The sequence below is a fragment of the Hypomesus nipponensis genome, chromosome 19 (genome assembly GCF_054491055.1).
Source record: "Hypomesus nipponensis isolate SF chromosome 19, ASM5449105v1, whole genome shotgun sequence".
Classification (NCBI taxonomy): Eukaryota; Metazoa; Chordata; class Actinopteri; order Osmeriformes; family Osmeridae; genus Hypomesus; species Hypomesus nipponensis.
Window position 1 is genome coordinate 5,358,749 of NC_140379.1, and position 22,882 is coordinate 5,381,630.

At 42.5% G+C, this 22,882-nt stretch overlaps 2 protein-coding genes and 1 pseudogene across 3 annotated transcripts; all 3 read left to right on the forward strand.

Moving 5' to 3' along the window:
• The first annotated feature begins 472 nt into the window (after positions 1-472).
• On the forward strand, positions 473-8,416 carry chrna3 (cholinergic receptor, nicotinic, alpha 3). The gene is made up of 6 exons (XM_084682242.1): positions 473-639; positions 1,423-1,562; positions 3,648-3,692; positions 5,109-5,218; positions 5,568-6,744; positions 6,950-8,416. The coding sequence occupies exons 1-6, from the start codon at positions 579-581 to the stop codon at positions 7,076-7,078; spliced, it is 1,662 nt and encodes a 553-aa protein (XP_084538368.1). The 5' UTR covers positions 473-578; the 3' UTR covers positions 7,079-8,416.
• A 6,319-nt stretch (positions 8,417-14,735) lies between these two features.
• Positions 14,736-19,713, forward strand: chrna5 (cholinergic receptor, nicotinic, alpha 5). The gene is made up of 7 exons (XM_084681654.1): positions 14,736-14,879; positions 16,008-16,159; positions 16,495-16,536; positions 17,137-17,249; positions 17,445-17,622; positions 17,746-18,453; positions 18,785-19,713. Exons 1-7 carry the CDS (start codon positions 14,807-14,809, stop codon positions 18,941-18,943), a joined length of 1,425 nt encoding a protein of 474 aa, XP_084537780.1. The 5' UTR covers positions 14,736-14,806; the 3' UTR covers positions 18,944-19,713.
• A 544-nt stretch (positions 19,714-20,257) lies between these two features.
• Positions 20,258-22,223, forward strand: LOC146246657 (UDP-glucuronosyltransferase 2C1 pseudogene; annotated as a pseudogene). Its single transcript, XR_014732224.1, has 2 exons — positions 20,258-20,289; positions 20,601-22,223. The product of XR_014732224.1 is annotated as a UDP-glucuronosyltransferase 2C1 pseudogene (transcript).
• Positions 22,224-22,882: the final 659 nt, after the last annotated feature.

The following is a 22,882-nucleotide window of genomic DNA, read 5'->3' on the forward strand; positions in this document are numbered from 1 at the left end:
GTAACACAGTGGTGCCGCGGATACCGCTGTGATGGAAACAATCCAGTTATGTTCTTCATGTTTGCTGTCTTTCAAATTAGTCAAACCTTTTTCACGCAATCAAGCTCATTTTATTTTTAAGGAATGGCTACATATATGTGGTTAAAATAAGACATTTGATTGAGGACTCTTAAACCGCACCCTAATAGAAAAAACGATTGGTTATCGACTGGGAAGATAAACTGCATCTAAAATGATCAGAAATTAAAACTAAGACTTTTTTTTTTACATGACCCAAATCTAAACCTTTATCTAGACCTAAATCTCATAAACAATTTTGTTACTCCTTTTACTGAGATTGCAGGTGGGGGGTTAGCCTACGACAGCGTCTGCCATCATTCTCATTGATTGACTAACCTTGTCGCCCACCCACCCTCCCTCTACCCTTTCTCTCGCTCAAGCAGTAGGCTACATTACTTCCGTGCATCTTTAGCTTGCAAGCGCTTTCACTGTTGCAGGCTATATTTCTCTTATTCTGGTTTATTTTTAAAACTTCCTCTACCAAATGAACCCTGGATTATTTTCGTTGTCTCCTCACCATGAGCTCTCACTTTTCCCTCTTTGTCCAAACTTGTTTCTACGTTTTCTTTCTTCTGTCTGGTAAGTGGGCTACAGTTTTTGTGAGACAATGTATGCTATTGCAAGTCGATCAATGCATTATTCGACTGAGCTACTTGTTGCGTTTGAATGAAACCAAATCGAATGAATTCAAGGAATTGTAAAAATCCCTAAACAAAAAGCTGTAGCCTATCAAACCAACAGGTTGACAATTTTACACGCATGTGAGATAATCATAATCTTCTAGAATATTGTGAAATGTTGTCTTAGCATTGTTGAAAGCCTACTAAAGTATCAATAAAATAACTAAATACTTGATGTAGTCAGTTTGTGTTTTCCTGTTAACATTCTGTGGATTTTGAGTATCTTGGGGACTCGAGCTCCGCACGGACGTGTCAAAGCAGGTTAAAGGCTTGTAAATTGGCACTTTCTGATGGATGTTCTCATCCAGTGTTAAATGGAAAGCCACGTTGCTCACATTTGTTGTAACGACATTCATTCAAACATTGTATTTTAAATGTACTTTGTTGCTGTAGCTGCGCTAATTGGTATTTAATTTGAGTTTGAAATCTAACCTTCAAATAAATAATTAGATCGATTTTGGGCAAAACAAGGCTTGTGAGACTAAATCAGAAATCGTAGATTTAAAGTTAACGTGTGACTAATCTGTGACTACTAGTCGACATTGGCAGTGAAGAGAATGAGTTATTAAGCCTTCACAAAAGGATTAGTGAGAATACTGAACATAACAATCGAATTAACACAAAACTACCCTCACTATCAACCTCCTATGGCATGTTTCTAACTCGGACCTCTATAACTCAGGTGGCACCTGTTCAGAAGCAGAGCACAGATTGTTCTCTGTGATATTCTCCAGCTACAATCAGTACATACGGCCAGTGGAGAATGTGTCTGACCCAGTGGTGGTCCAGTTTGAAGTGTCCATGTCCCAGCTGGTCAAAGTGGTGAGTAACGGAGTAAGTGTGTGTGTGTGTGTGTACATTTGTGTGTGTGTGTGTGTGGGTGTGTAGGTATGTGTGTGTGCTTTTGTACACTGCTTGTATGGGATGTCAATGCATTCCACGGTACACCAAGATAGAATTGCCAATCTCAGAGAGAGCAGAGGGACACAAGGTAGGATGAAACAAATCTTTCCATAAATAACGTATTAGAAGCAGAGCCTCTCGGAATTCTGTGAAAAGGAACACGCATTGATTTATGATGGCGAAAGCCCACGCGGTTCGATCCTGAATGTGGATAGTAGGGAGGGGAGCAGACTACCTGATCTCAGAAAAGAGACAAAAGTGAGGATAGAGGAGACCCTGGAGCGCGTCGAGGCACACCTGAGATACTCCCTTCATGTGTCTGTGTTCTTCAAAGACGTCACCAGCAACACTCCCTAGGAGCCCGAGGCTGAACCCGGTAGAGCTTGGAGTCACAGACGAGGGCTGTGTGTGTGGCATCACAGAGCATGGCCATGTGGGTGTGTGACAAGCCAAGAGGAGATGTGAAATGTCAGCTCTCTGAGTTCTTCTCTCTTCCTCCAGCTAGCCCCCAGTGTTCAATTACTGCCACTTCAAATGAGCGCTCCTTGTTTTAATGCCATGTTTTGGCTGGGGCAGGCCGTGAGGAGATTGGCTGAGGACAGAGGCAGCTGCTTCCGACCGGCCCCCGAATAGACGGCTTTCATTAAACAAAAAAGGATGCTCTTAGGAGAGAGGAAGAACGCTTCGTTCACAAATTAACAGATTTATTAGACCCACGATAGTGCCTGCCCTTTCTATTGCAGGATCTTAATATTCAGGCTGAAGTCATATCCGTTTTTATCTTTGTGAGCGTTAACCAGCTCCCTGTGTTACTGTATGCAAGGACATGAAAGATGACCACCATGATGGACACAACCAAGCTTTAGCATAGACCATCCTCCATTTGTAGTCTGGGAGATGAGTGAGCAGAGCATGGAGCTATTCAAGATACTGATGATTCTTACAAAACAGTAGCCAACTAAATTACTCAAGATACTATTGCTTGGGTTCACTGGCAAACAAACAAAAAAAAACAATTAAGGACTAGCCACTGTGTATCCATCCCTCCTCAGTAAATAACCCTGAAGTAGATTTTCTTTCAAGAAAAACTGGCCTCCGATCCAGGATCACCCACAGCTGAACATGACAGAGAGGGATGAAGAGGATTTCTAATGTTCTTTTAAGCTTTGCTGATCGAGCAAAGCAAGGTTCCCTTTGTTGATGGATGGCCGTTATTTCCTCCCCACGCCTCACACTTGAAAACCCCCACTTGAAATCACCAGTCTGGGATTCCTCTGCCTACAGACATTGTAGTGTGACAATGAGCTCCTTTTAAACGCCGATAGGCTATCATATGGGGCGACTTGGTCATCAGACCCAACACCCCAGGAGTCTCCAAGGCACAGGTGGTTCATGGGTGTGCGGGCTACCTGGAGGGAGAGCCAGACAGTGGGAACCGTGGTCGAGTCTGTTGCCCCAGGCAGTCCGAAAAATACCTGTGCAGATCAGCAGCAGCTTCCACTGGGGTCTGCAGTCCCTGGAAAGTCTGCCGGGAGTCCAGACCCACATGAATGGTTAATTATATGCACTGGGTCATGAGATTGATTCACTCACGCTCCAAGTAACCCAGACTTGTCCCTTTTTCATTCACCAGGTAGTCAATGCTGGTGCCTGCTCTGTCTGTCTAACTAGCTTTCTGTACCCCTCATCCCACGCCTCTGTTGAGCTGAGGTTCACTACAAACCCTACAAAACATTGGGTGTCCATCTGTCTTGTGTGCTGTTCTGTGGGCTGAAGAACTCGACAGCTCCTCTCAGAAAACCCCTTCATAGAAAACACAGGGACAGAACCCTGGACTGTCCGTTGTCGTCACGCTAACCATCCTAAATGGAACATGATTGCTCACGACAGCGCGGCCCCCTTTTTACCTCTGAAGCATTCATATGGTTCAAGATCCCCACAGTAAATTGTCTCTGTGTCGTCTGTCAGTTTTTTTGTTATTTATCCATTTTTCTTCGTTCTCAGGATGAAGTGAACCAGATCATGGAGACCAACCTGTGGCTGAGACATGTAAGTCCACTCCTCATCCCTCTCCTGTTCTCTGCCTGTATGTCATACGGACAAGGTCACCCTCTAGGCTCACCATCTTAAATGATTCTAACTGCCTAGTCTGGTATCCTATATTATTCATCACAAAAACCTTTTAGGATCATTGATCCTAGAGCGATGCATGGTCAGCGAAAGGTTTTCGTTTAACCTGAGCACTGACAGTGTCAATTCTATCTTTTTTTGTGTCATTGAAAGATATTGGTATTCATTTTATGCTGAGGACATATATTGGACATGATCGTATGATGATGATATATTTCCTACCGTGACCATGCCTTTCAATTCCGAGATTACATCAGAAAGGGGAGATAAGGATCTGGATTTGATGTTGCATGGTGTGTTTTTTTATTTTATCGCATGATGGCGATATACGTGATGTATATCGCCTGTTCTGAGAGAAATGAACTGGAACAGGTCTTTGCGTCTCCCAGAGAACAACCTTGAGCACGTCGGTGCTAAAGCCACATTCACCTTTGATACTTTGTCATCTGGTAGCAACATGCGATAGCTCAACAACATGTGTACAGGGATGAAGTAGCCACGTGGGCCAGTAAAGGGAACCTAGCTTAGCCAATCAAATACAACACTGAACGGAAAAGCTAAACAGAAAGGATTAGTTAATTTTTTGTTAGGTCATTGATAATTAGTAGAACATTTATGGCCTTTTTATTTAGAGAAAAGGAACAGACATAAAATATGGTCCCTGGCCAATCCCTGTGGAGCTCCTGTCAGTGTCACTTCCTGTTGACTAATAGGTCAGATGTTTATAGCTTTCTTTAGTCACAGACTGTACTCCTGTGTCTTTTATGGGACCTGGGATAATAAATAGCTGTTGCCCTGGACAGAGGGTTAGCAACACTGACTGGCCAGCTCATGAAACACTATAAACCACTGTCTCTGCAGCCTCGTGAAAAAAGTCCTGTCATGGTCCCTCCTTAGTAGACGGATCCTACAGTACATAATGGTTCGTTTTAGAAGACGTTTTACCTGCAGCCAAAGCTTGCATATGCCAGCAGAGTAGATACTGATCAAATGGAAGCCAATCTATAGATACTGTGTCTATGAGGATATGACAAAATTAGCACAAATCATGCTTGTTTTGATCAGATGACTTTAGCAGGACTGCACTTAAGACCAAGTGTGTTTGTCTGAGGGGGGAAAGTTATTTCCTTGCCAACTTTGATTTTCTTTGATTGAGAAGCAGACTTGGAAGAAAACGATAAGAAATCTTGCTGTTTGTTTGTTCTCCGTCTGTGCATTATTTATCTCTGCTTCAACCGGTTGTCAGCAATTCATCTATGACACAATTCACACAAATGGGAAAGATGTAAACGATCCATATTGCATCGGGGGTACCCTCGTGTGTCATCCCCATAGATTTGGAACGACTACAAACTGAGGTGGGATCCCAAGAACTTTGGAGGGGTGGAGTTTATCCGAGTGCCTTCCAACAGGATATGGAAACCAGATATTGTTCTGTACAACAAGTGAGTGGATCGATAAATGCTAGTGTTCTCTGAACTACTTTACTGATCCATGCATTATGATAATGATATGTACACAGAGAACAGAGATCTCTGAACGGTACAAAGTAATAAATGACGGGACAGAGCACACAACATCTGATATGACATTCTTTTTCATGTAAGACATCTAGGTATACATACATGCATACATCCATAGCATGTCCTCAATGGAGTAAGTGGGTTGAGTCTATCTGAATTGATAAATTCCTGTATCATTCCAGTGACTCATTCACCACCATAGCCCTTTCTCGCTCTCTTTCTCTCTCTGGCTCTCTCTTCCTCTATCTATCTTCCTCTCTCTCTGCCACAGTGCAGTGGGAGATTTCCAGGTGGATGACAAAACCAAGGCTCTGCTTCGCTACAATGGCGACGTGACCTGGATCCCCCCAGCCATTTTCAAAAGCTCCTGCAAGATCGACGTCACCTACTTTCCCTTCGACTACCAGAACTGCACCATGAAGTTTGGTTCCTGGACCTACGACAAGGCCAAGATCGACTTGGTTCTGATTGGCTCGACCATCAACCTCAGGGACTTCTGGGAGAGTGGCGAGTGGGTGATCATCGACGCCCCGGGTTACAAGCACGACATCAAATACAACTGCTGCGAGGAAATCTACACGGACATCACCTACTCTCTGTATATCCGCCGCCTGCCTCTCTTCTACACCATCAACATGATCATCCCCTGCCTGCTCATCTCCTTCCTCACCGTGCTGGTCTTCTACCTGCCCTCCGACTGCGGGGAGAAGATCACCCTGTGCATCTCCGTCCTCCTCTCCCTCACCGTGTTCCTGCTGGTCATCACCGAGACCATCCCCTCCACGTCCCTGGTCATCCCTCTGATCGGCGAGTACCTCCTATTCACCATGATCTTCGTCACGCTCTCCATCGTCATCACCGTGTTTGTGCTGAACGTGCACTACCGCACGCCCAAGACCCACACCATGCCCTGCTGGGTGCGTAGCGTCTTCCTGGGCCTGCTCCCCAGGGTGATGTTCATGACCAGGCCGGAGAGGGACCCGGAGAGGGTGGCTCCGGGGGCTGCCCAGCTGCCGCCCTCCCGGCCCTGCGCGCTCCACGCCCTGCAGCAGCACAAGCCGCAGGCCCTGGCCTCCAGCGTGGTGTCCAGCCTGGCGACGCGGCAGCGCCTCTTCGTCGACACGAAGCTTGACGACCTCGGAGGGGAAGCAGTCCAGGGCCCGGCGGGCTTTCTGTGCCGCGAGGGCCGCTGCAACTGCTGCTGGGGCGAGAGGAGCACCAAGCTCCCGGCAGACCCCGGGGGAGGGACAGGGGGCCTGGGCAGCGTGGGGGCCCTCAGCGGAGGGGGGTCCGCCGGGGTGGGAGGAGGGTGCAGCCCCTGCTCCAGCTCCGAGTCTCTGGATGGTGGACTCGTGCCTCTGTACCCGCTGTCTCCAGAGATCAGGGAGGCCATCGAAAGTGTCAAGTACATAGCAGAGAACATGAAGCTGCAGAACAAAGCCAAGGAGGTGAGTGGGGTTAGGGTTAGGGTTGGGTTACGGCTAACCCTAACTCTTACCAACAACGAGGATAGGGTGAGGTGTGGTTGCAAGGTCAGAGTTAAGATTAAAGCCACAGTGAACTGTTTTTAGGGTTGGGGTACAGCCTGAAGGATTGAAGGTCGAATTTTGTGTCACATTCACTTAACGGTGTTTTCTCTGTCTTGTCTTCCAGGTACAGGACGACTGGAAGTATGTTGCCATGGTGATCGATAGAATCTTCCTGTGGGTTTTTGTCCTTGTGTGTATCCTGGGAACAGCAGGCCTCTTCCTCCAACCCCTCCTGTTGGCAGGGGACTTGTGACACCACCCCCCCCACACACACGCACACACCCCACACTAGAACACACACACTAAGATTCAGCTATTAGAACCACGCCATGCACAGGTTTACACTATACAAGGTTCAAACGACATCATGGACATTCCTCACTGAAGCCGACAGACAGGGCAACATGGAGGAAGGAGACGACACATGTGGATGTGAGCTCCAGCCAGCTGTTCACTGTCTTTTCTCTCCATCGAAATGTGTTGATTTGCTAAAATGGGGTAGTGACCTTCTCCGTGGTTGGAACACTGTTTTTACCGCGGCAACCACTGGACAGCACACCCAATATCCTGCTGTGATGCTTTGTTTACATCTCATTGTGATAGTTACACAGAGATCCATGCTTCTGCTTCTTAAACAACACAGAGCCCCAAACTGACGAGAGGACAACATACATGGACTTACTAACAGCTCACAAGGATTTCTGAAAGCCTTTAATAGGTACTTTGGAGCAATTTTGGGAAACAATGAGTGATTTAGCACTTAGATGGCGATGTTATGTTGGAAGATTTAATTATAGTGTTAAATATTCATGGTGATTCAGTTCCGTGAACATAATATAGATGATGTCTTTCTGTTCTCTCGCCTTGTTATGCTCACAAACAAGTCATGGTAAACACACGTATTCATAAAGATCATACATTATGAACATAAAAAACAGCTGCAGTATGTTCCCAGTGAGTCACTCATTTTACTGTTCAGTGGTCTACAATAATGGTTGGTTTTATACCATTTGTGTTTATATTATAGTGCAAATTGTGCCGTCTTGTGGCTAATATTTAAAACTACAACTCAGTGAAAGCAACATGTTTTTCCATACATACAGTTAAGAAACCAAATAGGTTATCCTTTAACCAAAGATCGTATTGTGTGATAATTGCACTCCTTGTCCTTTTAGCACATCCCTTTTAAAAATAACTATTCTTCTCTGCAGTCACCTCTAGAGTCGATTGAGCGTCAATGTCATTTTCTGGAAAACTCCTTGCATCATGCAGAGATCTGTATGTCTCCTTGTAATGAAGCACATAAGACGACGCAGGGATGATGTAGATGGGATGATCAGACAGCAGGCCAGGCAGAGAAGGGCCTGGTTATGACACTGCTACATCCTCTGAACACCGAGCCTCAGGTTATTACATCACAGTCAATATGGAGACCTGGTGATAATGTACATCATTAGGCCAGGTTCTGCTCCTCATCTCACCAGACCACATTTCTCTTGCCTTTTGCTGTGGTTGATGTTAACATCTATTCTGAAGGAGTACTCTACGGAATGTGTCTGTAATTTAAAAGCGTTGAGTTTGTTAACGATGCTTTCGTCTGGCATAAAAGGGTTAATGATAGACAAGGGTGTTGGGAGTTATGTTAATAACTCTGTAAGAGGTGGTTTAAATTACAACATCACATTTAGCTCTCAAAAAAACACATTTGCAAATAAGAATTTTTTTGATTGGCCACATGTATATAGCCAATGGGTCCTATTGTCTTGCCTATTGGATAAATGTGGTCTTTCAAAAAAAAGAAATGAGCAATTAGAGCTAAAAGTGACATAATTTTACAACAAGAGCTCTTCTGTTTTGACGTTAACATGTATTAACTGCTGACAGTGTTCCGCTCTCACACTCACAAATATTGCATGAAACAAACCACATTTGATTTAACGAATTACTTGGCTAAATAAATCTAACTGAGCTCATTTGCAGAATCATGTTAAGTTAAAACATGGTCTTGAGTAGGGGCTTTTTACGTAAACAGAGGCAAGTAGCACAGACTGTGGTTTGAGGGTCTTACAGAAATAGAAGTAGGTACTTCCCAGGCCTTGACTAAGGTTAGGGTGTCTGAACTATTTGTCTGTTGTTTGGTTTCTAATACCAAAGCTCCACCCTTAATATCACCGTGACCTTTATAAACATTGGTTAGAATGAGTAGCATCTAACAGTAAATCCACCTGCACTTGTTTTACACCAGCCGATACCACTAATGTATTAGCTAGCTAATGAAAACCCAAAGCATTCGAGTAACAATGAGAATCTTCATCATCTTCTTGTGTGAGTATATTATTGACAACCACATATATGAGGAACAGTTTGATTGCTATAATTGACTCGCTTGTTAAAATTGGTTTTGAGGATAATTTGAATCAGTTTAAATGTGTTTCCCATCAAAGGCACTTTTGCAAAAGAGGTTACATCGCAGAATGAAGGTCAGTTAATTATTGTTTCAATTCAGTTGGTAGAAATCAACATTACAGTAGGCATTTTCAGTTAATTTGTTAAACTTTAAAGCCTGTACAGTGAGATAATGATTCCTTAATGTTCATCTTTCTTTTTTTAATGCCAGAATTTGGTCCAGCAAAGATCTATGGCCCAACGTCTCAATGTAGAGCAGGAAGTGACATCTCATTAACCTGCAGCACATTTGGGTTCAAGAAAACTTCACAAGTGGTATATGTTTATTTATTTAAGGACGGCATCGAAATTGATAAGAAGAAACAGAATAAGGAACATGAAACTGTATTTATTTTGACTAGAGTCAGTACCAAGCAGAAAGGCAACTATAGTTGTATGTTTTCTAAAAATACATCTCTATCCTCTGAAATAAAAAGGGAAGGGGACAATTTAATAGGCATCACGGTGATAGGTAAGAACTTTTTCTATCATTCTATTCTACAACTTATTATTTCTTGACCTGAACATACAGTATCTAGAATACAGGAGTTTTTGTCTGTTTAATTGGTTGACTTTTGAATGTTTGTGGTCAAAACCAAGTAATATGTATGTTTGTAGATACATATATTGTATGTTTGTATATGACGGTACTAACTCATTCTCCCGCTCTGCTCCATATCCAGAGACTTTGATCCCTGCTGACCTCGTAACAGGTCCATCCATTGTGAGAGAGGGAGATGATGTGCAATTTACCTGTCGAATTTCAGACCCCCAAAAAGTAGCAAACAGCAGTTTTGTTCATTGTTACCTCATCAAGAATGGAGCTATCGTTCTGATGCAGGTGTTTGACATTCAAAAGATGAACGCCATTTTTACCATTAGAGCTCTGAGTAACACAGCCAGTGGCAACTACAGCTGTATGCTCCTCTTAATGGACTCTCTGACAAAAAAAGAAGCAGAGCTACATGGAAGCACTGCTGTGTTTCTTCAGGTGAAGGAGAGAGGTAAGATCTGAAATGAAGTGACTTGATGCCGGAATTCCTTTTTGAAATCCTCATCTCCCTCAACTTACCGTCATCTTTCCTTTCCAGTGGTATGGAAGGAACCTGTCATGGGCACTCTGTTTACCATTGGTGTAATCCTACTGATAGTAATGGTCTTCTGTCTATACCTACACATCACAAAACAAGGTCAGACCATTTACCGTAGGCCTTCACCTGGAGAATGTTTATTTGTGACAAGACAAACAGCTGGGCGTTAACAAAACTGCATTCATACCTTCGTTAACAGGGGCTTTACAGTGGTGCAGAGGAGGGTAAGTTGTTATTTCACAGTGTTAAATGCTGAGAGTGCCTCAATGGTTATATTGGATATTTCCCCTAGAACACAAGTGGTGGTGAATGAAGATTTCCCATTCACAGAAGTAGACTTTTATGGTAACATATTATCTTTTAATAGTAAATCTTCACGGCCATATAGTTTGGTTGATTACTCTGAGATTTACTGTCTCTATCTCTATATATTTTGTAAGCTGTAGCTTCAAATATGGAAGAGGAGCAATGGTATGTATAGATACTGCACATAATAAGTTTCCAATTTTTCACTGTTTCTCTGTGTGTCTGTCTAACATGTCTGAAATGGAAATGTTTATTTTTCAGTTCTCATCCGGTCACTTCGGATGAATTTTCTGACTCTGAGAGTATAGAAGGTAGGTGGAGATGTTTTACAAATCTTACAACATGCAACACAAAAATGAAAGAATTCATCAACAGAGTTAAATAACCAAAGCATTTAATTTTCTTGGATTCGGACAATCCTCTCTACAATGAAGTCAGGGTAAGCTACGGCTCTTAAGTATGCTCAAAATAAAATAGTAAATATGTTTGTGACTAATTGCTGGCAACACCGTTGTCTAATCACATGTATTATACAGTTCTAAGATGTAAATTAACATTAGCATGTTCTTACTGGTTGATTTGTTTCTGTGCCCTTCAGGATGCAATATATGAGGAAGGTATGTAGACCGTCTTGAAGTCCAAGTCTTGAGGGTTTAGGTTGGTTGAGGGGCAGTTCTATGGGCGTATGTGAAGCCCTCTGTGACATGCTTGCGTGTAAAAAGGGCTATACAAATACATTTGATTTGATTTGATTTGAAGTATACATAGGCTACCATACAGCTCTGGCAATATTACTGGCAGATCAAGTACAAGAAAAAATGTCTCTCTCCTAACTACACATTATCTTTCTCGCATCTTGCATGCGATTGTTCACATACCTCTTTTACTGGCAGATACTTATTTGTATATACTGTGGCAACACTTTTTTGACCTCGGATATATTAAGAAACATATTTTCAAAATAATTTAGTTATCCAACCTACAGTCAAAAATAAACACACTTAAATACACATGTAATGAACCTCACAATAAATACCCTCCTTATCCGCAGAGCCTGCGATTCAAACAATGCCTAGCATAGTTGCGTATGCAGTGCCAAGTAAGTTAAAATACTGTTCAGAGCAGCAATAGTGCATTAGCAAATAAAGGATGCAATATCGTTATGATTAAATTATTGGGTTGTTGGCTTGATCCATAACTTCAAACACAGCCAGTAAATGCAAATATTGTTACTGTACACACTTAGCAAATGTTGGGACAGAGTACTTTCTTTTTCTCATGAGAGGAGCTTTTTGAAATCAAATATTGTGTCGTTTTTATGCTTTCATTCATGAATTATTTTTCTGTATACATATAGTGACGTAACATTTATGTTTTTTGTTTTTTTTTGTCATATCAAACTATCTGTAGCTGGTTACTGTTCTGATGAAAGACTCGATCCTTCTTCCTCGCTGTCTAGAATGTTCTCTGGCAGCACAACACATACTGTTATGTTTCCAATAACTGTCACAAGGGGTCTCACTTCTTCTGTCTCTTCTAGTCTATGCTGTACATGGAGCTAACACTGTCAATTTTAAAACTAACCAATCAGGACAGCAAAGAATTTCAGGGTTTGATATCTGAACTCTTCCAAATATCAAGGATTGTATTTAAACATGTGTTCCAGAAATATTCTCCATATTTGACAGAAAAGCTGAAAATACTGTATAGATTTTTTGGAAGGCAAAAGAACAATGTATCAGAAGTAACCATTACTTTGAACAATCACGAGCTTAGACTTAAGACTTCGAAAACTGTAACGTCCTCTGAGAGGCAATTTGTTGTTCAAATAAACAAAGAAATAATGTGTCAGTTCATACCAACTACCAATAATGGAATTGAGACGCAAATTAAGAAGGTGCATAACGGAGAAAATGCAATTTTAACCATAAAGATTCCGAACGAGAAGACTGGCAACTACAGCTGTATATACACCTAAGAAAAACTCAAAGTTAGTAGCATGATCTCAACTGGAGAACTTGTCGTTGTTCAGGTCTATGGTGAGACTTGTATTTTATGGCTGTCTATTTTGAATACTTGTTATGTCGTATGTGTTCTGGACAAGATGATGATGTTCAGCATTTCAAAGGTGGGCTATGTTCGGTATGTTTTTCTCACTGTGTCTATTTCTTCTGTAATACTTAAAATTACTTGACAAGATGTAACCACAGACTCTTGTACGCAGTTACGAAGCTAACCTCAAACCCTAGATAAAAATACCTACGTTAGCAGAAACACAGTTTTGTGCACACATGCACTATATAAATACGCCAACGTCATTTGTTCTTTCAAAAAATCTTGATCTATCACCATCACTCTTTCCCCTCAGAACTATGAAGCAAGCAGTGTTGAAACGTTTTCCGGAAGTTGATAGCAGAAAAAGAAACAATGCAAGAAGCAATCTGCAGCAAAGTGTTTTGACACAAAATGTATACCATTGTGCAGTTTGACATATTGTGATGCTAATAAGCTTATACCTTTAACTTGAACTCACCTTTTTTCACTTTTTTACTGGTTTTCTTTGTTCTATACGATATTTACAGAGGTAAACTTCTCTACAAACATGTAATTGTACATTGTTCTTAAAATATTGTATCCATCACATTTCAAAACCTCAATAAATTAGACTGACATATGTTGAGACAGTTGGTAGTGATTAAACCAATCATCTTTAAGAAAACTTCACACGTGTGCACAGAAAAGAAAAGCCATTAAAATGTGTTGAGGGTTTATTTTATAGCTTGTTGTGCCTCTGAGGCATACACCGGTGTACAACATGAGAGAACAAAGGAAAGAGAGGTGTGGTGGCTTCATTCACTGCGCAGTAGGCTAACGTCTCATGCTGCTTGGACAGCTCAGAACAATGGATGAACAGTCACCGTCATCCTACCCTGGGGAGATGCTGTGCCCAGGAGAAGGATGGAAGGAGGAGAGAGGGAGGGAGGGAGGGACGGGATAAGGGAGGGAGATGGATTGGGTGTCTGGTAGTACCATAATACCATGTCCCCACACAAATACCCCTGATCCAGGGATCAGCAGGGAGAGATTTATTTTTTTCTTCACAGAGATGTCTCCAATTCTAAAGGTTCAGAAGGTATTGCCACCATAAACAAGAGAGATAATTTCCGCAACAGTTGAATGCACATATGCTGTGTGTTGCCACAGTAAAAAATGTAGCACATACCACACACCTGTATCTACTGTCTCCAGGATCTGAACAGCAGTCCACCGAGCAGCAGTGGTGAGGCAGCGTTGTGTCTTACGACCGGCTGGGAATAGCAATGGAGGACAATAAGGAGTGACGACAGCCCAGTACTGTAGACAGTGGCGGGAGGATTGCTGTGGAAGGGGCTCATTATCGGTGTGTTCTCTGGGCGGTGGCGAGACTGGGTGCTGGGAGTTGGGGAGCATTTCGAAGGTGATTAGCAATCAAACTCTCCTGGGAGAGTGTGTGTGTGTGTGTGGGGGGGGGGGGGGGCTGAGAAAAATGGAAAAGGTGGAGGGAGGAGGAGAGTGGAGAAAGTGTAGGGAGGAGGAGGAGAGTGTGTGCTGCCTGCCGCTCTTTTAGAGCAGGGAATCAAGCAGCGTCTGTCTGGCTGAGGTAGGGGAGCGGACCTGCGTGGAATGGAGGAATACCGCTGTCTGCCTGCCTGACAATACAGACTTTATCCACAGGCTCTAGACAGGTTAGATTCAATACTGTTGCTCACAAAAAGGAAAGACAAAGAACAGGGCCGTGTTCAGCATGTTTATATTTGGATTCTGTCTGTGTGTTCTCGGTAAGGTGAAGGCTGTGGGCATGCTTGTATTCCAGGTTGTGAATTTGATTCTGTTTACTTCAAAAATACAGAATTTATCGGAGTAAGCCTGCATCCATAGCTGAGAAAAATGTGTCAATAATGTGCTGTATGAAGGAGGCTTAGCCATGCATGTTTGCACCAAAAAAGACAGTTTTTTGTGTACGAGTCCAGAAAGGGAATTCTACCTCAGTGTGGATGCTTTGTGTCCGTCTGTCTGTTTAAGGTGGGAGCTCTGTGATGGTTCTGGTTGCCTGAGGGAGTGCCCCCTGGCTTTGTGGATCTGGTGCCAGCTGTGATACCATGCAGAGGGCAGGGGAGGCTGCCACCACGCTCTCTCTCTTGCTGTGCTGCTCCCACCTCTGCCACCCATTGGGTAAGTCCTCTGCAACAGGTGGTCCCTCCCCCCTGGAGCCACAGAGGATAACCAAGACCAACTTCATCCCGTGCTTCGGGGGACGCTGTCACACTCTGAATGAGTGTGGTCAATCTAGTTTAGATCCACTTAGACAGATGAGAGGATTGGTTGAGGCAGGGCACGGGTGACGGACTGGAAGATGTTATAGTTAGGATGTGATAGTGGGACCACAGATAGTTAACGATAAGCCTGATCAATTGAAAGTGACCAATCTATGTATATTCATATTTATTGAGACCAATACTGCATCACTCTAGCTTATACCCCCTGTGTGCCGTGAGCAGTTTACGTAATTGGGACATACTTATGCTGCTAAATGGAGAATGCTGTATTGCCGCGATTTACACTAAAGTTGAAATAAAAAATTAACAAGAGGAGGTAAGTCAGCAGTAAATTGTGCAGGTTCCACGGCAGCTCACCGTGGGAGAGGTGTGAGGATGATAAATCTGCTGTTGTCGGGGCTAGTAGCGCACGGACATTCATATTGATCCCAATCCTGAGAAGATGACTGGGTCGTCTGCTGTGGTCAGCCCTGCTCAGACTCTATCATCCCCTAGGAGAATTGACGACTTCCATTTAAAAAAACACTCATAAGCATCTTATGGAAATAGGAAATACTGCACCTAATATATGGAGCATGTGACAGAGCCCTTAATAAAAGACATTGAACCCCTCCACTGACAGACACATGAATCCCGTGTGCCACCAGGTCAGGTCCATCTGTGATGTAGTTATGAAGAGTAAACCTCGTTTGGCTCCCCTTTGCATTATCCAGACTGGAAACTCTAAGAGGCTAATTCAGTTGGAAGGTCAGAGGGGCCGACAGGGTTTACAGCAAGGGAGCAATCAAAATATCTAACAGGAATCAGCCTTGTAAAGATTGGCAGACATCCCAGCCTGCGGAGACTCATTTCAGGGAGGTGCCCCCCCTCCTTCCGGCCCAATCAGTACGCATGTACGTACCCCCTGAACCAGCACGTACCCCCGCCCCCCCCCCCCCTCCGCGTGCTAGTTCTTACCATGCTAACATTATTTTATCTTTATGGTTAAATCCAAGCGTTCTCTGTGGTTTCCAATCTACTTTAGGAATCCCCAAGTTGTCTTCTTATGCCAAAACAGAAGACAAGTTGTTCAAGCACCTCTTCAGAAACTACCAGAAATGGGTGAGACCAGTGGAATATCTCAATGGAACGGTGCGGGTCAAATTTGGACTAGCAATCTCCCAGCTAGTAGATGTGGTGAGTGCAGACAGAGGACGAATGTCATACAGGTATACAGTGGTGTGGCTTATGTGTTAAACGGGGGTGACTAGACGTCTTCTTTTAACCGGACATTGTCTTCTTTTTGAGACCTAAAGAATGCATCCGACAGGAATTCCAAAATTGTCCAGGACGTTGTCTCGTTAAAAGTTTTGGGAAGGGTATCTCCCTTACGTTCCACCTTCTTGCGCAAGCTCAGACTGTAGAGGCTTAAGATCTAAGGCTCTTTGAGCTAATGGTCCAAAACAAATATTCATGTTCATGTTTATTCGAACTAAGCATTGGCATGACAGTGTGTTTGCTTTACCACACAGGATGAAAAGAACCAGCTAATGACAACCAATGTGTGGATGAAACAGGAAAGTATTACGCAACATGGTTAGAACACGAGCCAAACATATTTTACTACACCACATACAGAAGCAGGGCATTGAGTCCAGTTATTAGTCAATCATCGAGGCAACACTATTTAATCCCAATTCACTCAGTCTCTACTCTACTAGCTGGTATTTTAAAGGAAGCTCACAGCATTTAAATCACCTGCCCACAGCCCTCTCCTATGCCCCCCCCCCCCCCCCCCAACAACTTAATCCTCGGTTTGGGGCTGCCAGACCAGAGTCTGCAGGGTACATGTTGCCTGCCACAGTGACAAACAGCACGATGCAAATGAGGCGAGAGAGAGAGAGAGAGAGAGAAGAGAGAGAGAGGGGACCAGCAGCAACCATGGCCACATCTATCCATCACAGCTGGCCTGTTAAAGGGCAAAGCAATGAGGGTGTAGGGCCTCTGTTCTCTCCGTCTATACAGCAACTGCTGTCAGAATTTTTTCATCTATGTGAAAATGATTGAGGCTACTCGATCTCTTTCACACAGGAGTCCTGTCAAATGCTCTCATGTCAAATGACATAGTTGACATTGAAAACTAAAGGAGCTGGTTGGTACCTTTTTTCTGTGTCCAGGAGTGGGTGGACATGAAGTTGCGCTGGAAGCCTGAAGACTACATGGGCATCACAAGCATCAGAGTTCCCTCCAACTCCATCTGGATCCCTGACATTGTACTCTATGACAAGTAAGTGACATGATATGCATGCCAAACAGTATGGAACAAAAGGTTTTCATTGATCAGCATAAACAGATATCTGGTGTTGCTGCATCTTAATGTTACCGATGATGAACACAAGCAAATCAAAAATCAAATTATTTGGGTGTTTTGATATAGATTGATACATGTATTTAACATGTATTGATTTGTTTCCTCTTGCAGTGCAGATGGTCGCTTTGAGGGCACTGTTACCAAGGCTGTGGTCAGATATGATGGAACCATTGTATGGACACCACCAGCCAATTACAAGTCAGCCTGTACCATAGATGTCACCTTTTTCCCCTTTGACCTCCAGAACTGCTCCATGAAGTTTGGCTCTTGGACCTACGATGGCTCTCAGGTGTTCGACACTGTACTGACTAGATCGACAGTCCACAATTATTGACTGATAATCATTGTTTATTTATTATTACATATTTGAAGTAGACATATTTATGATTAAGTTTATCCTTGATGATCCTAGGTGGACATCCTCCTGGAGGACTTCCATGTGGACAAGCGGGACTACTTTGACAATGGCGAATGGGAGATTGTGAAAGCCACCGGCAGTCGTAGTTTTAGGACACATGACAGCAGCTCCTACCCTTTCATCACGTACTCCTTCATCATCCGCAGACTGCCACTCTTCTACACCCTCTTCCTCATCATCCCCTGCATTGGCCTGTCCTTCCTCACCATCCTGGTCTTCTACCTCCCCTCCAACGGCGGGGAGAAGATCTCCCTCTGCACCTCTGTGCTCGTCTCCCTCACCGTTTTCCTGCTGGTCATCGAAGAGATCATCCCCTCCTCCTCCAAGGTGATTCCCCTCATCGGAGAGTACCTGGTCTTCACCATGATTTTCGTCACCCTCTCCATCGTCATCACCGTCTTCGCCATCAACATCCACCACCGCTCTCCCTCCACCCATCACGGGATGGCGCCCTGGGTGCGGCGCGTTTTTCTGCATCGGCTGCCCAAGCTGCTATGCATGCGTAGCCACGTGGACCGCTATGCCTGCCCTGGGGCTTCTAGAGGGGGACTGATAGGAGGAGGAAGAGTGGTCGGGGTCGGGGTGATGGGCACCAACCCAGATGACAACCATCCCTTGTCCTCGAGGAATAACCTGCAGGCAGCGCTGGACTCTATTCGTTATATCACCATGCATGTGGTCAAGGAGAACCAGGTCAGAGAGGTGAGGCGCTTTGCTGACATTAGAGAAATCAACACCTTTTTGTTCTGGTAACAAGTCAGTTTATCATTTTTCAAATCAAATCAAATATATTTGTATAGCCCTTTTTACACGCAAGCATGTCACAGAGGGCATTTCAGAAATCCATAGCATTTTCTCTTTGTTGCATAACAAAATGGCCATAATTGTTTTCTGTCTTTGAGCTGACATATTCTGAACTTGACTCCATCTTCAGATCAACAAATGTAATTGCAAGTCTTGATACTCCTGAGTATGAACTCAAATACAGGGTGACACAATTCAAAACATATTTGACTTTTGACTTTTTATGCAGGTGGTACAGGACTGGAAGTTTGTGGCACAAGTTCTCGACAGGGTGTTCCTGTGGACCTTTCTGCTGGTGTCAGTCCTTGGCTCGGCTCTGCTTTTCATCCCGGTCATCTACAAGTGGGCCAGTATCATTGTCCCCGACCACACTGGAGGAAATGGCTAAGGTCTCACATAAACCAACATATTTGAGCAAACTGCACTATGGTTCTACTTAGAATGCTGATATGAAGGTGAAACCTCACCTTTTCATTCTTCATTGACTTTAACTGAACTGGAGTTTAGGAGAAACACATTCATGATTCATAATGGGTGTATATAGAAACAAAAATGATGCTGTATATAATTGTATGAGCATTAACAATGTTGTACTACTCTTACCTTGTTTTATTTTGTAATTCTCTAATAGGCTTCTGTACTGTCTATGTCACTCCTATTAGCAGTGAGGTGTCAGATTTGAAGAGTAGTAAGTGTATATGTAATATACTCTCTTGTGATCAGTTAACCTCCTATTACTCATGTCTCAGTCAGTTAGCAGTAATTAATGCTTTTCATTCTGTTCATTGTTCATTTTTTTTTTACTCATTCTGGTGGGAAGTAAGACTTAAATTGAGCCAAAGATACAAAGTGCCATTCTTACAATGTCAATCATATACACAACTAGCTTTGTTGGCTCATAATATAGTCTGTCTTATATAATTAATTACATTTTCTGCTCTGAAAATTCTGATATCAGAGTTTTGGTTGGTGTAATACAGATATGTTGATAGACATAAACAAAATATGTGCTATACTGTATGTTATGTACTGTGCTTGCAGTTTCTAGAGCCTTGGCCATGCAGATGTTCAGGATGCAGGTACACTATGTATGAATGAGAGTGATCTGATGATTGTTCTTGTCTATTTTGAATTTCATGATAAATTGTAGGAACAATATGCTTTGTACATTTTTAAGTCTCTCAAATTCTCACACAGATATCGTAAATTATGGGGAGTGTAGGATAAGAATATAAATTACTATAATTTATACCTGGAACCGCCATCATTTTTATCAAGGTGTTTATGAGGGGTAAAGAATCTCCTGCCTTTGTCTCAAGGGGGTATTGGTATGTTGGCAGTTAGTGTTAACTCTTTAAACTATTCTAATATTTATAAGAGTCAACATATCTTAATTGCATTTTTCTTATCATTCTGATTAACATCCTAACTGATCACAGAAATAGGATCCCAAACTCAGAAGTGCTGTTTGATTTTGAGTTGGTTTTGTTCTTATCTCACCACAGGTCATAGTCCATTTGGTCAGTGGAACAAGTAAAAAATAATTTTTAACCAAACTATTGTATTGACTACCGTACAGAAAGCCTTTCTTGACTTAGTCAATACAATATTTAGGTTTAACTGTTCTACTGACCTAATGGACTATGACCCGTGGTGAGATAAGAACAAAACCAACTCAAAATCAGACAGCACTTCTGAGTTTGGGATCCTTTGACATCCATGAAATATTCACGTGTAAGTAACTCAACTCTTGTGATAAGCAGTTTATATTGTGATCAGAAATCAAACAGACTATTGCTGTAGATTTTTAAATTAACTATCATTTTCTATGAATGTGTTGACATTTTACACCATTATAAAGTATCTGTAACATTGTCAAAGATTATTTGTCTAGTCAAAAATAGGTCTCACTTCTGCTCATGTAAGATCAATTTCATTAATTTCCCATGCTGAAATACCTTTAAACCAACAATGTTTGTAGTGTTTTAATCACTTACTTCTTTCAGATACATGAAAAGTTTACATCAATGTCTGTCAATTTACAGGTTAAAGATGTTTTATTCGTTAGCAAGTATAGCCTCCTCTCTTCTGGCGACCTGTCTGGTAGGTCTCTTACCAGCCTGTCATGGTGGGAAGCTTCTGGTTGTGCCTCTGGAGGGAAGCCACTGGGTCAACATGGATATCATGATCCAGGCTCTGCACTCTAGTGGTCATGAGATTACGGTGGTCCGGAACACTAAAAGCTGGTATATCAAAGAACAGTCTTCCTATTACAACTCTGTGACAGTATCCGTTACTGAGGGATTCGATGAAGATTTTATCAAGCCAATCTTAAATAAACTATTTGATATAGAAAGAGGAAAGGTTTCCTCATTCAACTTCATAAATGTGCAAATGGAGATGACTGCTGCCATGTATAAAGGCAATGCATTTGCCTGTGAAATGATAAGCAACATGTTTGAAGACAAGGCCTTGATGACCACTCTCAAGGATAGTCAGTATGATCTGATCCTAACGGACCCAGCATGGGGTGGAGGCATTCTGTTGGCTCACTATCTCCAGCTTCCCCTGGTCTACAATGTCCGTTGGGTGGTCAGTAGAGAAGGACATTTAACCATTGCACCATCTCCTTTATCCTATATCCCATTCCTGGGCTCTGGGATGACAGACAGAATGACCTTCACAGAAAGAGTAAAGAACTTCCTTTTATTTTTGCTTATGGAAGCTCAACAAAGGTTTTTGTACCTGCCTCAATACCAAGTTGTTTGCGATAAGTATTTTGATCCAGGTGTTAATTTTTATGAGTTACTCCAAGGGGCTGACCTCTGGCTTATGAGAGTTGACTTTGTGTTTGAGTTCCCTCGTCCCACCATGCCTAATGTTATCTACATGGGAGGGTTCCAGTGTAAACCTGCTAAGCCCCTTCCTCAAGACCTGGAAGAGTTTGTTCAGAGTTCGGGAGAGCACGGAGTCATTATAATGTCTCTGGGGACTTTTGTCAGTGAATTTCCAAAAGACATAACCAGAGTGATTGCTGCTGCTTTTGCCCAACTTCCCCAGAAGGTGATCTGGAGGCACACAGGAGAGAGGCCAGCTACTCTGGGCAACAATACCTTACTAGTGGACTGGATGCCACAGAACGATCTTCTGGGACATCCAAAGACCAGGGTGTTTGTTGCTCATGGAGGAACAAATGGACTTCAAGAGGCCATGTACCATGGAGTTCCTGTTGTGGGCCTACCTTTGTTTTTTGACCAATATGACAACCTGATTCGTCTGAATAAAAGGGGAGCAGCAAAAATTATGTCAATAGCCACAGTAGATAAGGATAATAATTTCCTCCAAGTCTTACAGGAAGTGTTGCATGAGCCCACCTACAGGGTGAACATGCAGAGACTCTCCAAGCTGCACAGGGACCAGCCAATGAAACCTTTGGACTTTGCCATTTTCTGGATTGAGTTTGTCATGAGACACAAAGGAGCAGCTCACCTCCGTACAGAGTCCTACAGAATGCCCTGGTACTCCTACCACTCTGTTGATGTTGTTATGTTTTTCTTGACTTTAATGTTACTGCTAATTCTCCTTCCTGTTGTAGTGGTCAGATATTTCAGTTTTAGGAAATGTATTAAAAGAAAAATAGAATAAATGTCACCAATAATGTACTTAAATCTGTTTCTAATCAATAATGTCTACATTTAGCAGACACTTTTCTGAGGGATCTGAACCTGCAACATTTTATTCAAGGGTGCTCTCCTTCCCAAATTTACAACACTGATCACTGAACTTTCTAAACGCTATAAATTTTTTACAGAGTAATATGTTTCTGTGAACTATAATGTTGACAGATTATAATTATAATTTTCTGTTTTAATTTTCGGTCTCAGATGTTGTTTGGTTTTTGCAGTATTGCTTCTTTTTTTTCCGCAGAAATTGACTGTGTATTTTGAAGAAATATTTTACAAGCAAAATGAAAAAAAAAAGATGAATTTGGTCAATAATAAATGCACAGTAACCAAGCTAATTGGCAGTACAACCATACATACCTACAGTAAATGTATGCCTTAGGTGTAATAATATATTTTAATGTATCTGAATTCATTTCAAGTCAATGTATACACCTCATGTAACAATTAGACCACTATGGTTCAATAAAAAGCAAGTTTTACAGGATGCAATGGTACCATCATTCCAAGTTTAGTCAGGTATGCAGAGAAGGTTGACAGCAATGGTATAATATTAGTTCTCTGCCAAATGACAAACGTGCCTATGCTCACAAGGATGGACAAAGAACAGACAAATAGATTTTAGTTAAAGGATTTGGGTTTTG

Excerpts from the sequence above, each read along its gene's own strand:
- chrna5 (XM_084681654.1), top strand. The coding sequence starts at position 14,807 with ATGCAGAGGGCAGGGGAGGCTGCCACCACGCTCTCTCTCTTGCTGTGC. Across the intron at positions 17,250-17,444 it reads GACATTGTACTCTATGACAA|TGCAGATGGTCGCTTTGAGG; the intron begins GTAAGTGACATG and ends TTCCTCTTGCAG. Across the intron at positions 17,623-17,745 it reads GGACCTACGATGGCTCTCAG|GTGGACATCCTCCTGGAGGA; the intron begins GTGTTCGACACT and ends TGATGATCCTAG.
- chrna3 (XM_084682242.1), top strand. The coding sequence starts at position 579 with ATGAGCTCTCACTTTTCCCTCTTTGTCCAAACTTGTTTCTACGTTTTC. Across the intron at positions 1,563-3,647 it reads TGTCCCAGCTGGTCAAAGTG|GATGAAGTGAACCAGATCAT; the intron begins GTGAGTAACGGA and ends CTTCGTTCTCAG. Across the intron at positions 6,745-6,949 it reads TGCAGAACAAAGCCAAGGAG|GTACAGGACGACTGGAAGTA; the intron begins GTGAGTGGGGTT and ends CTTGTCTTCCAG.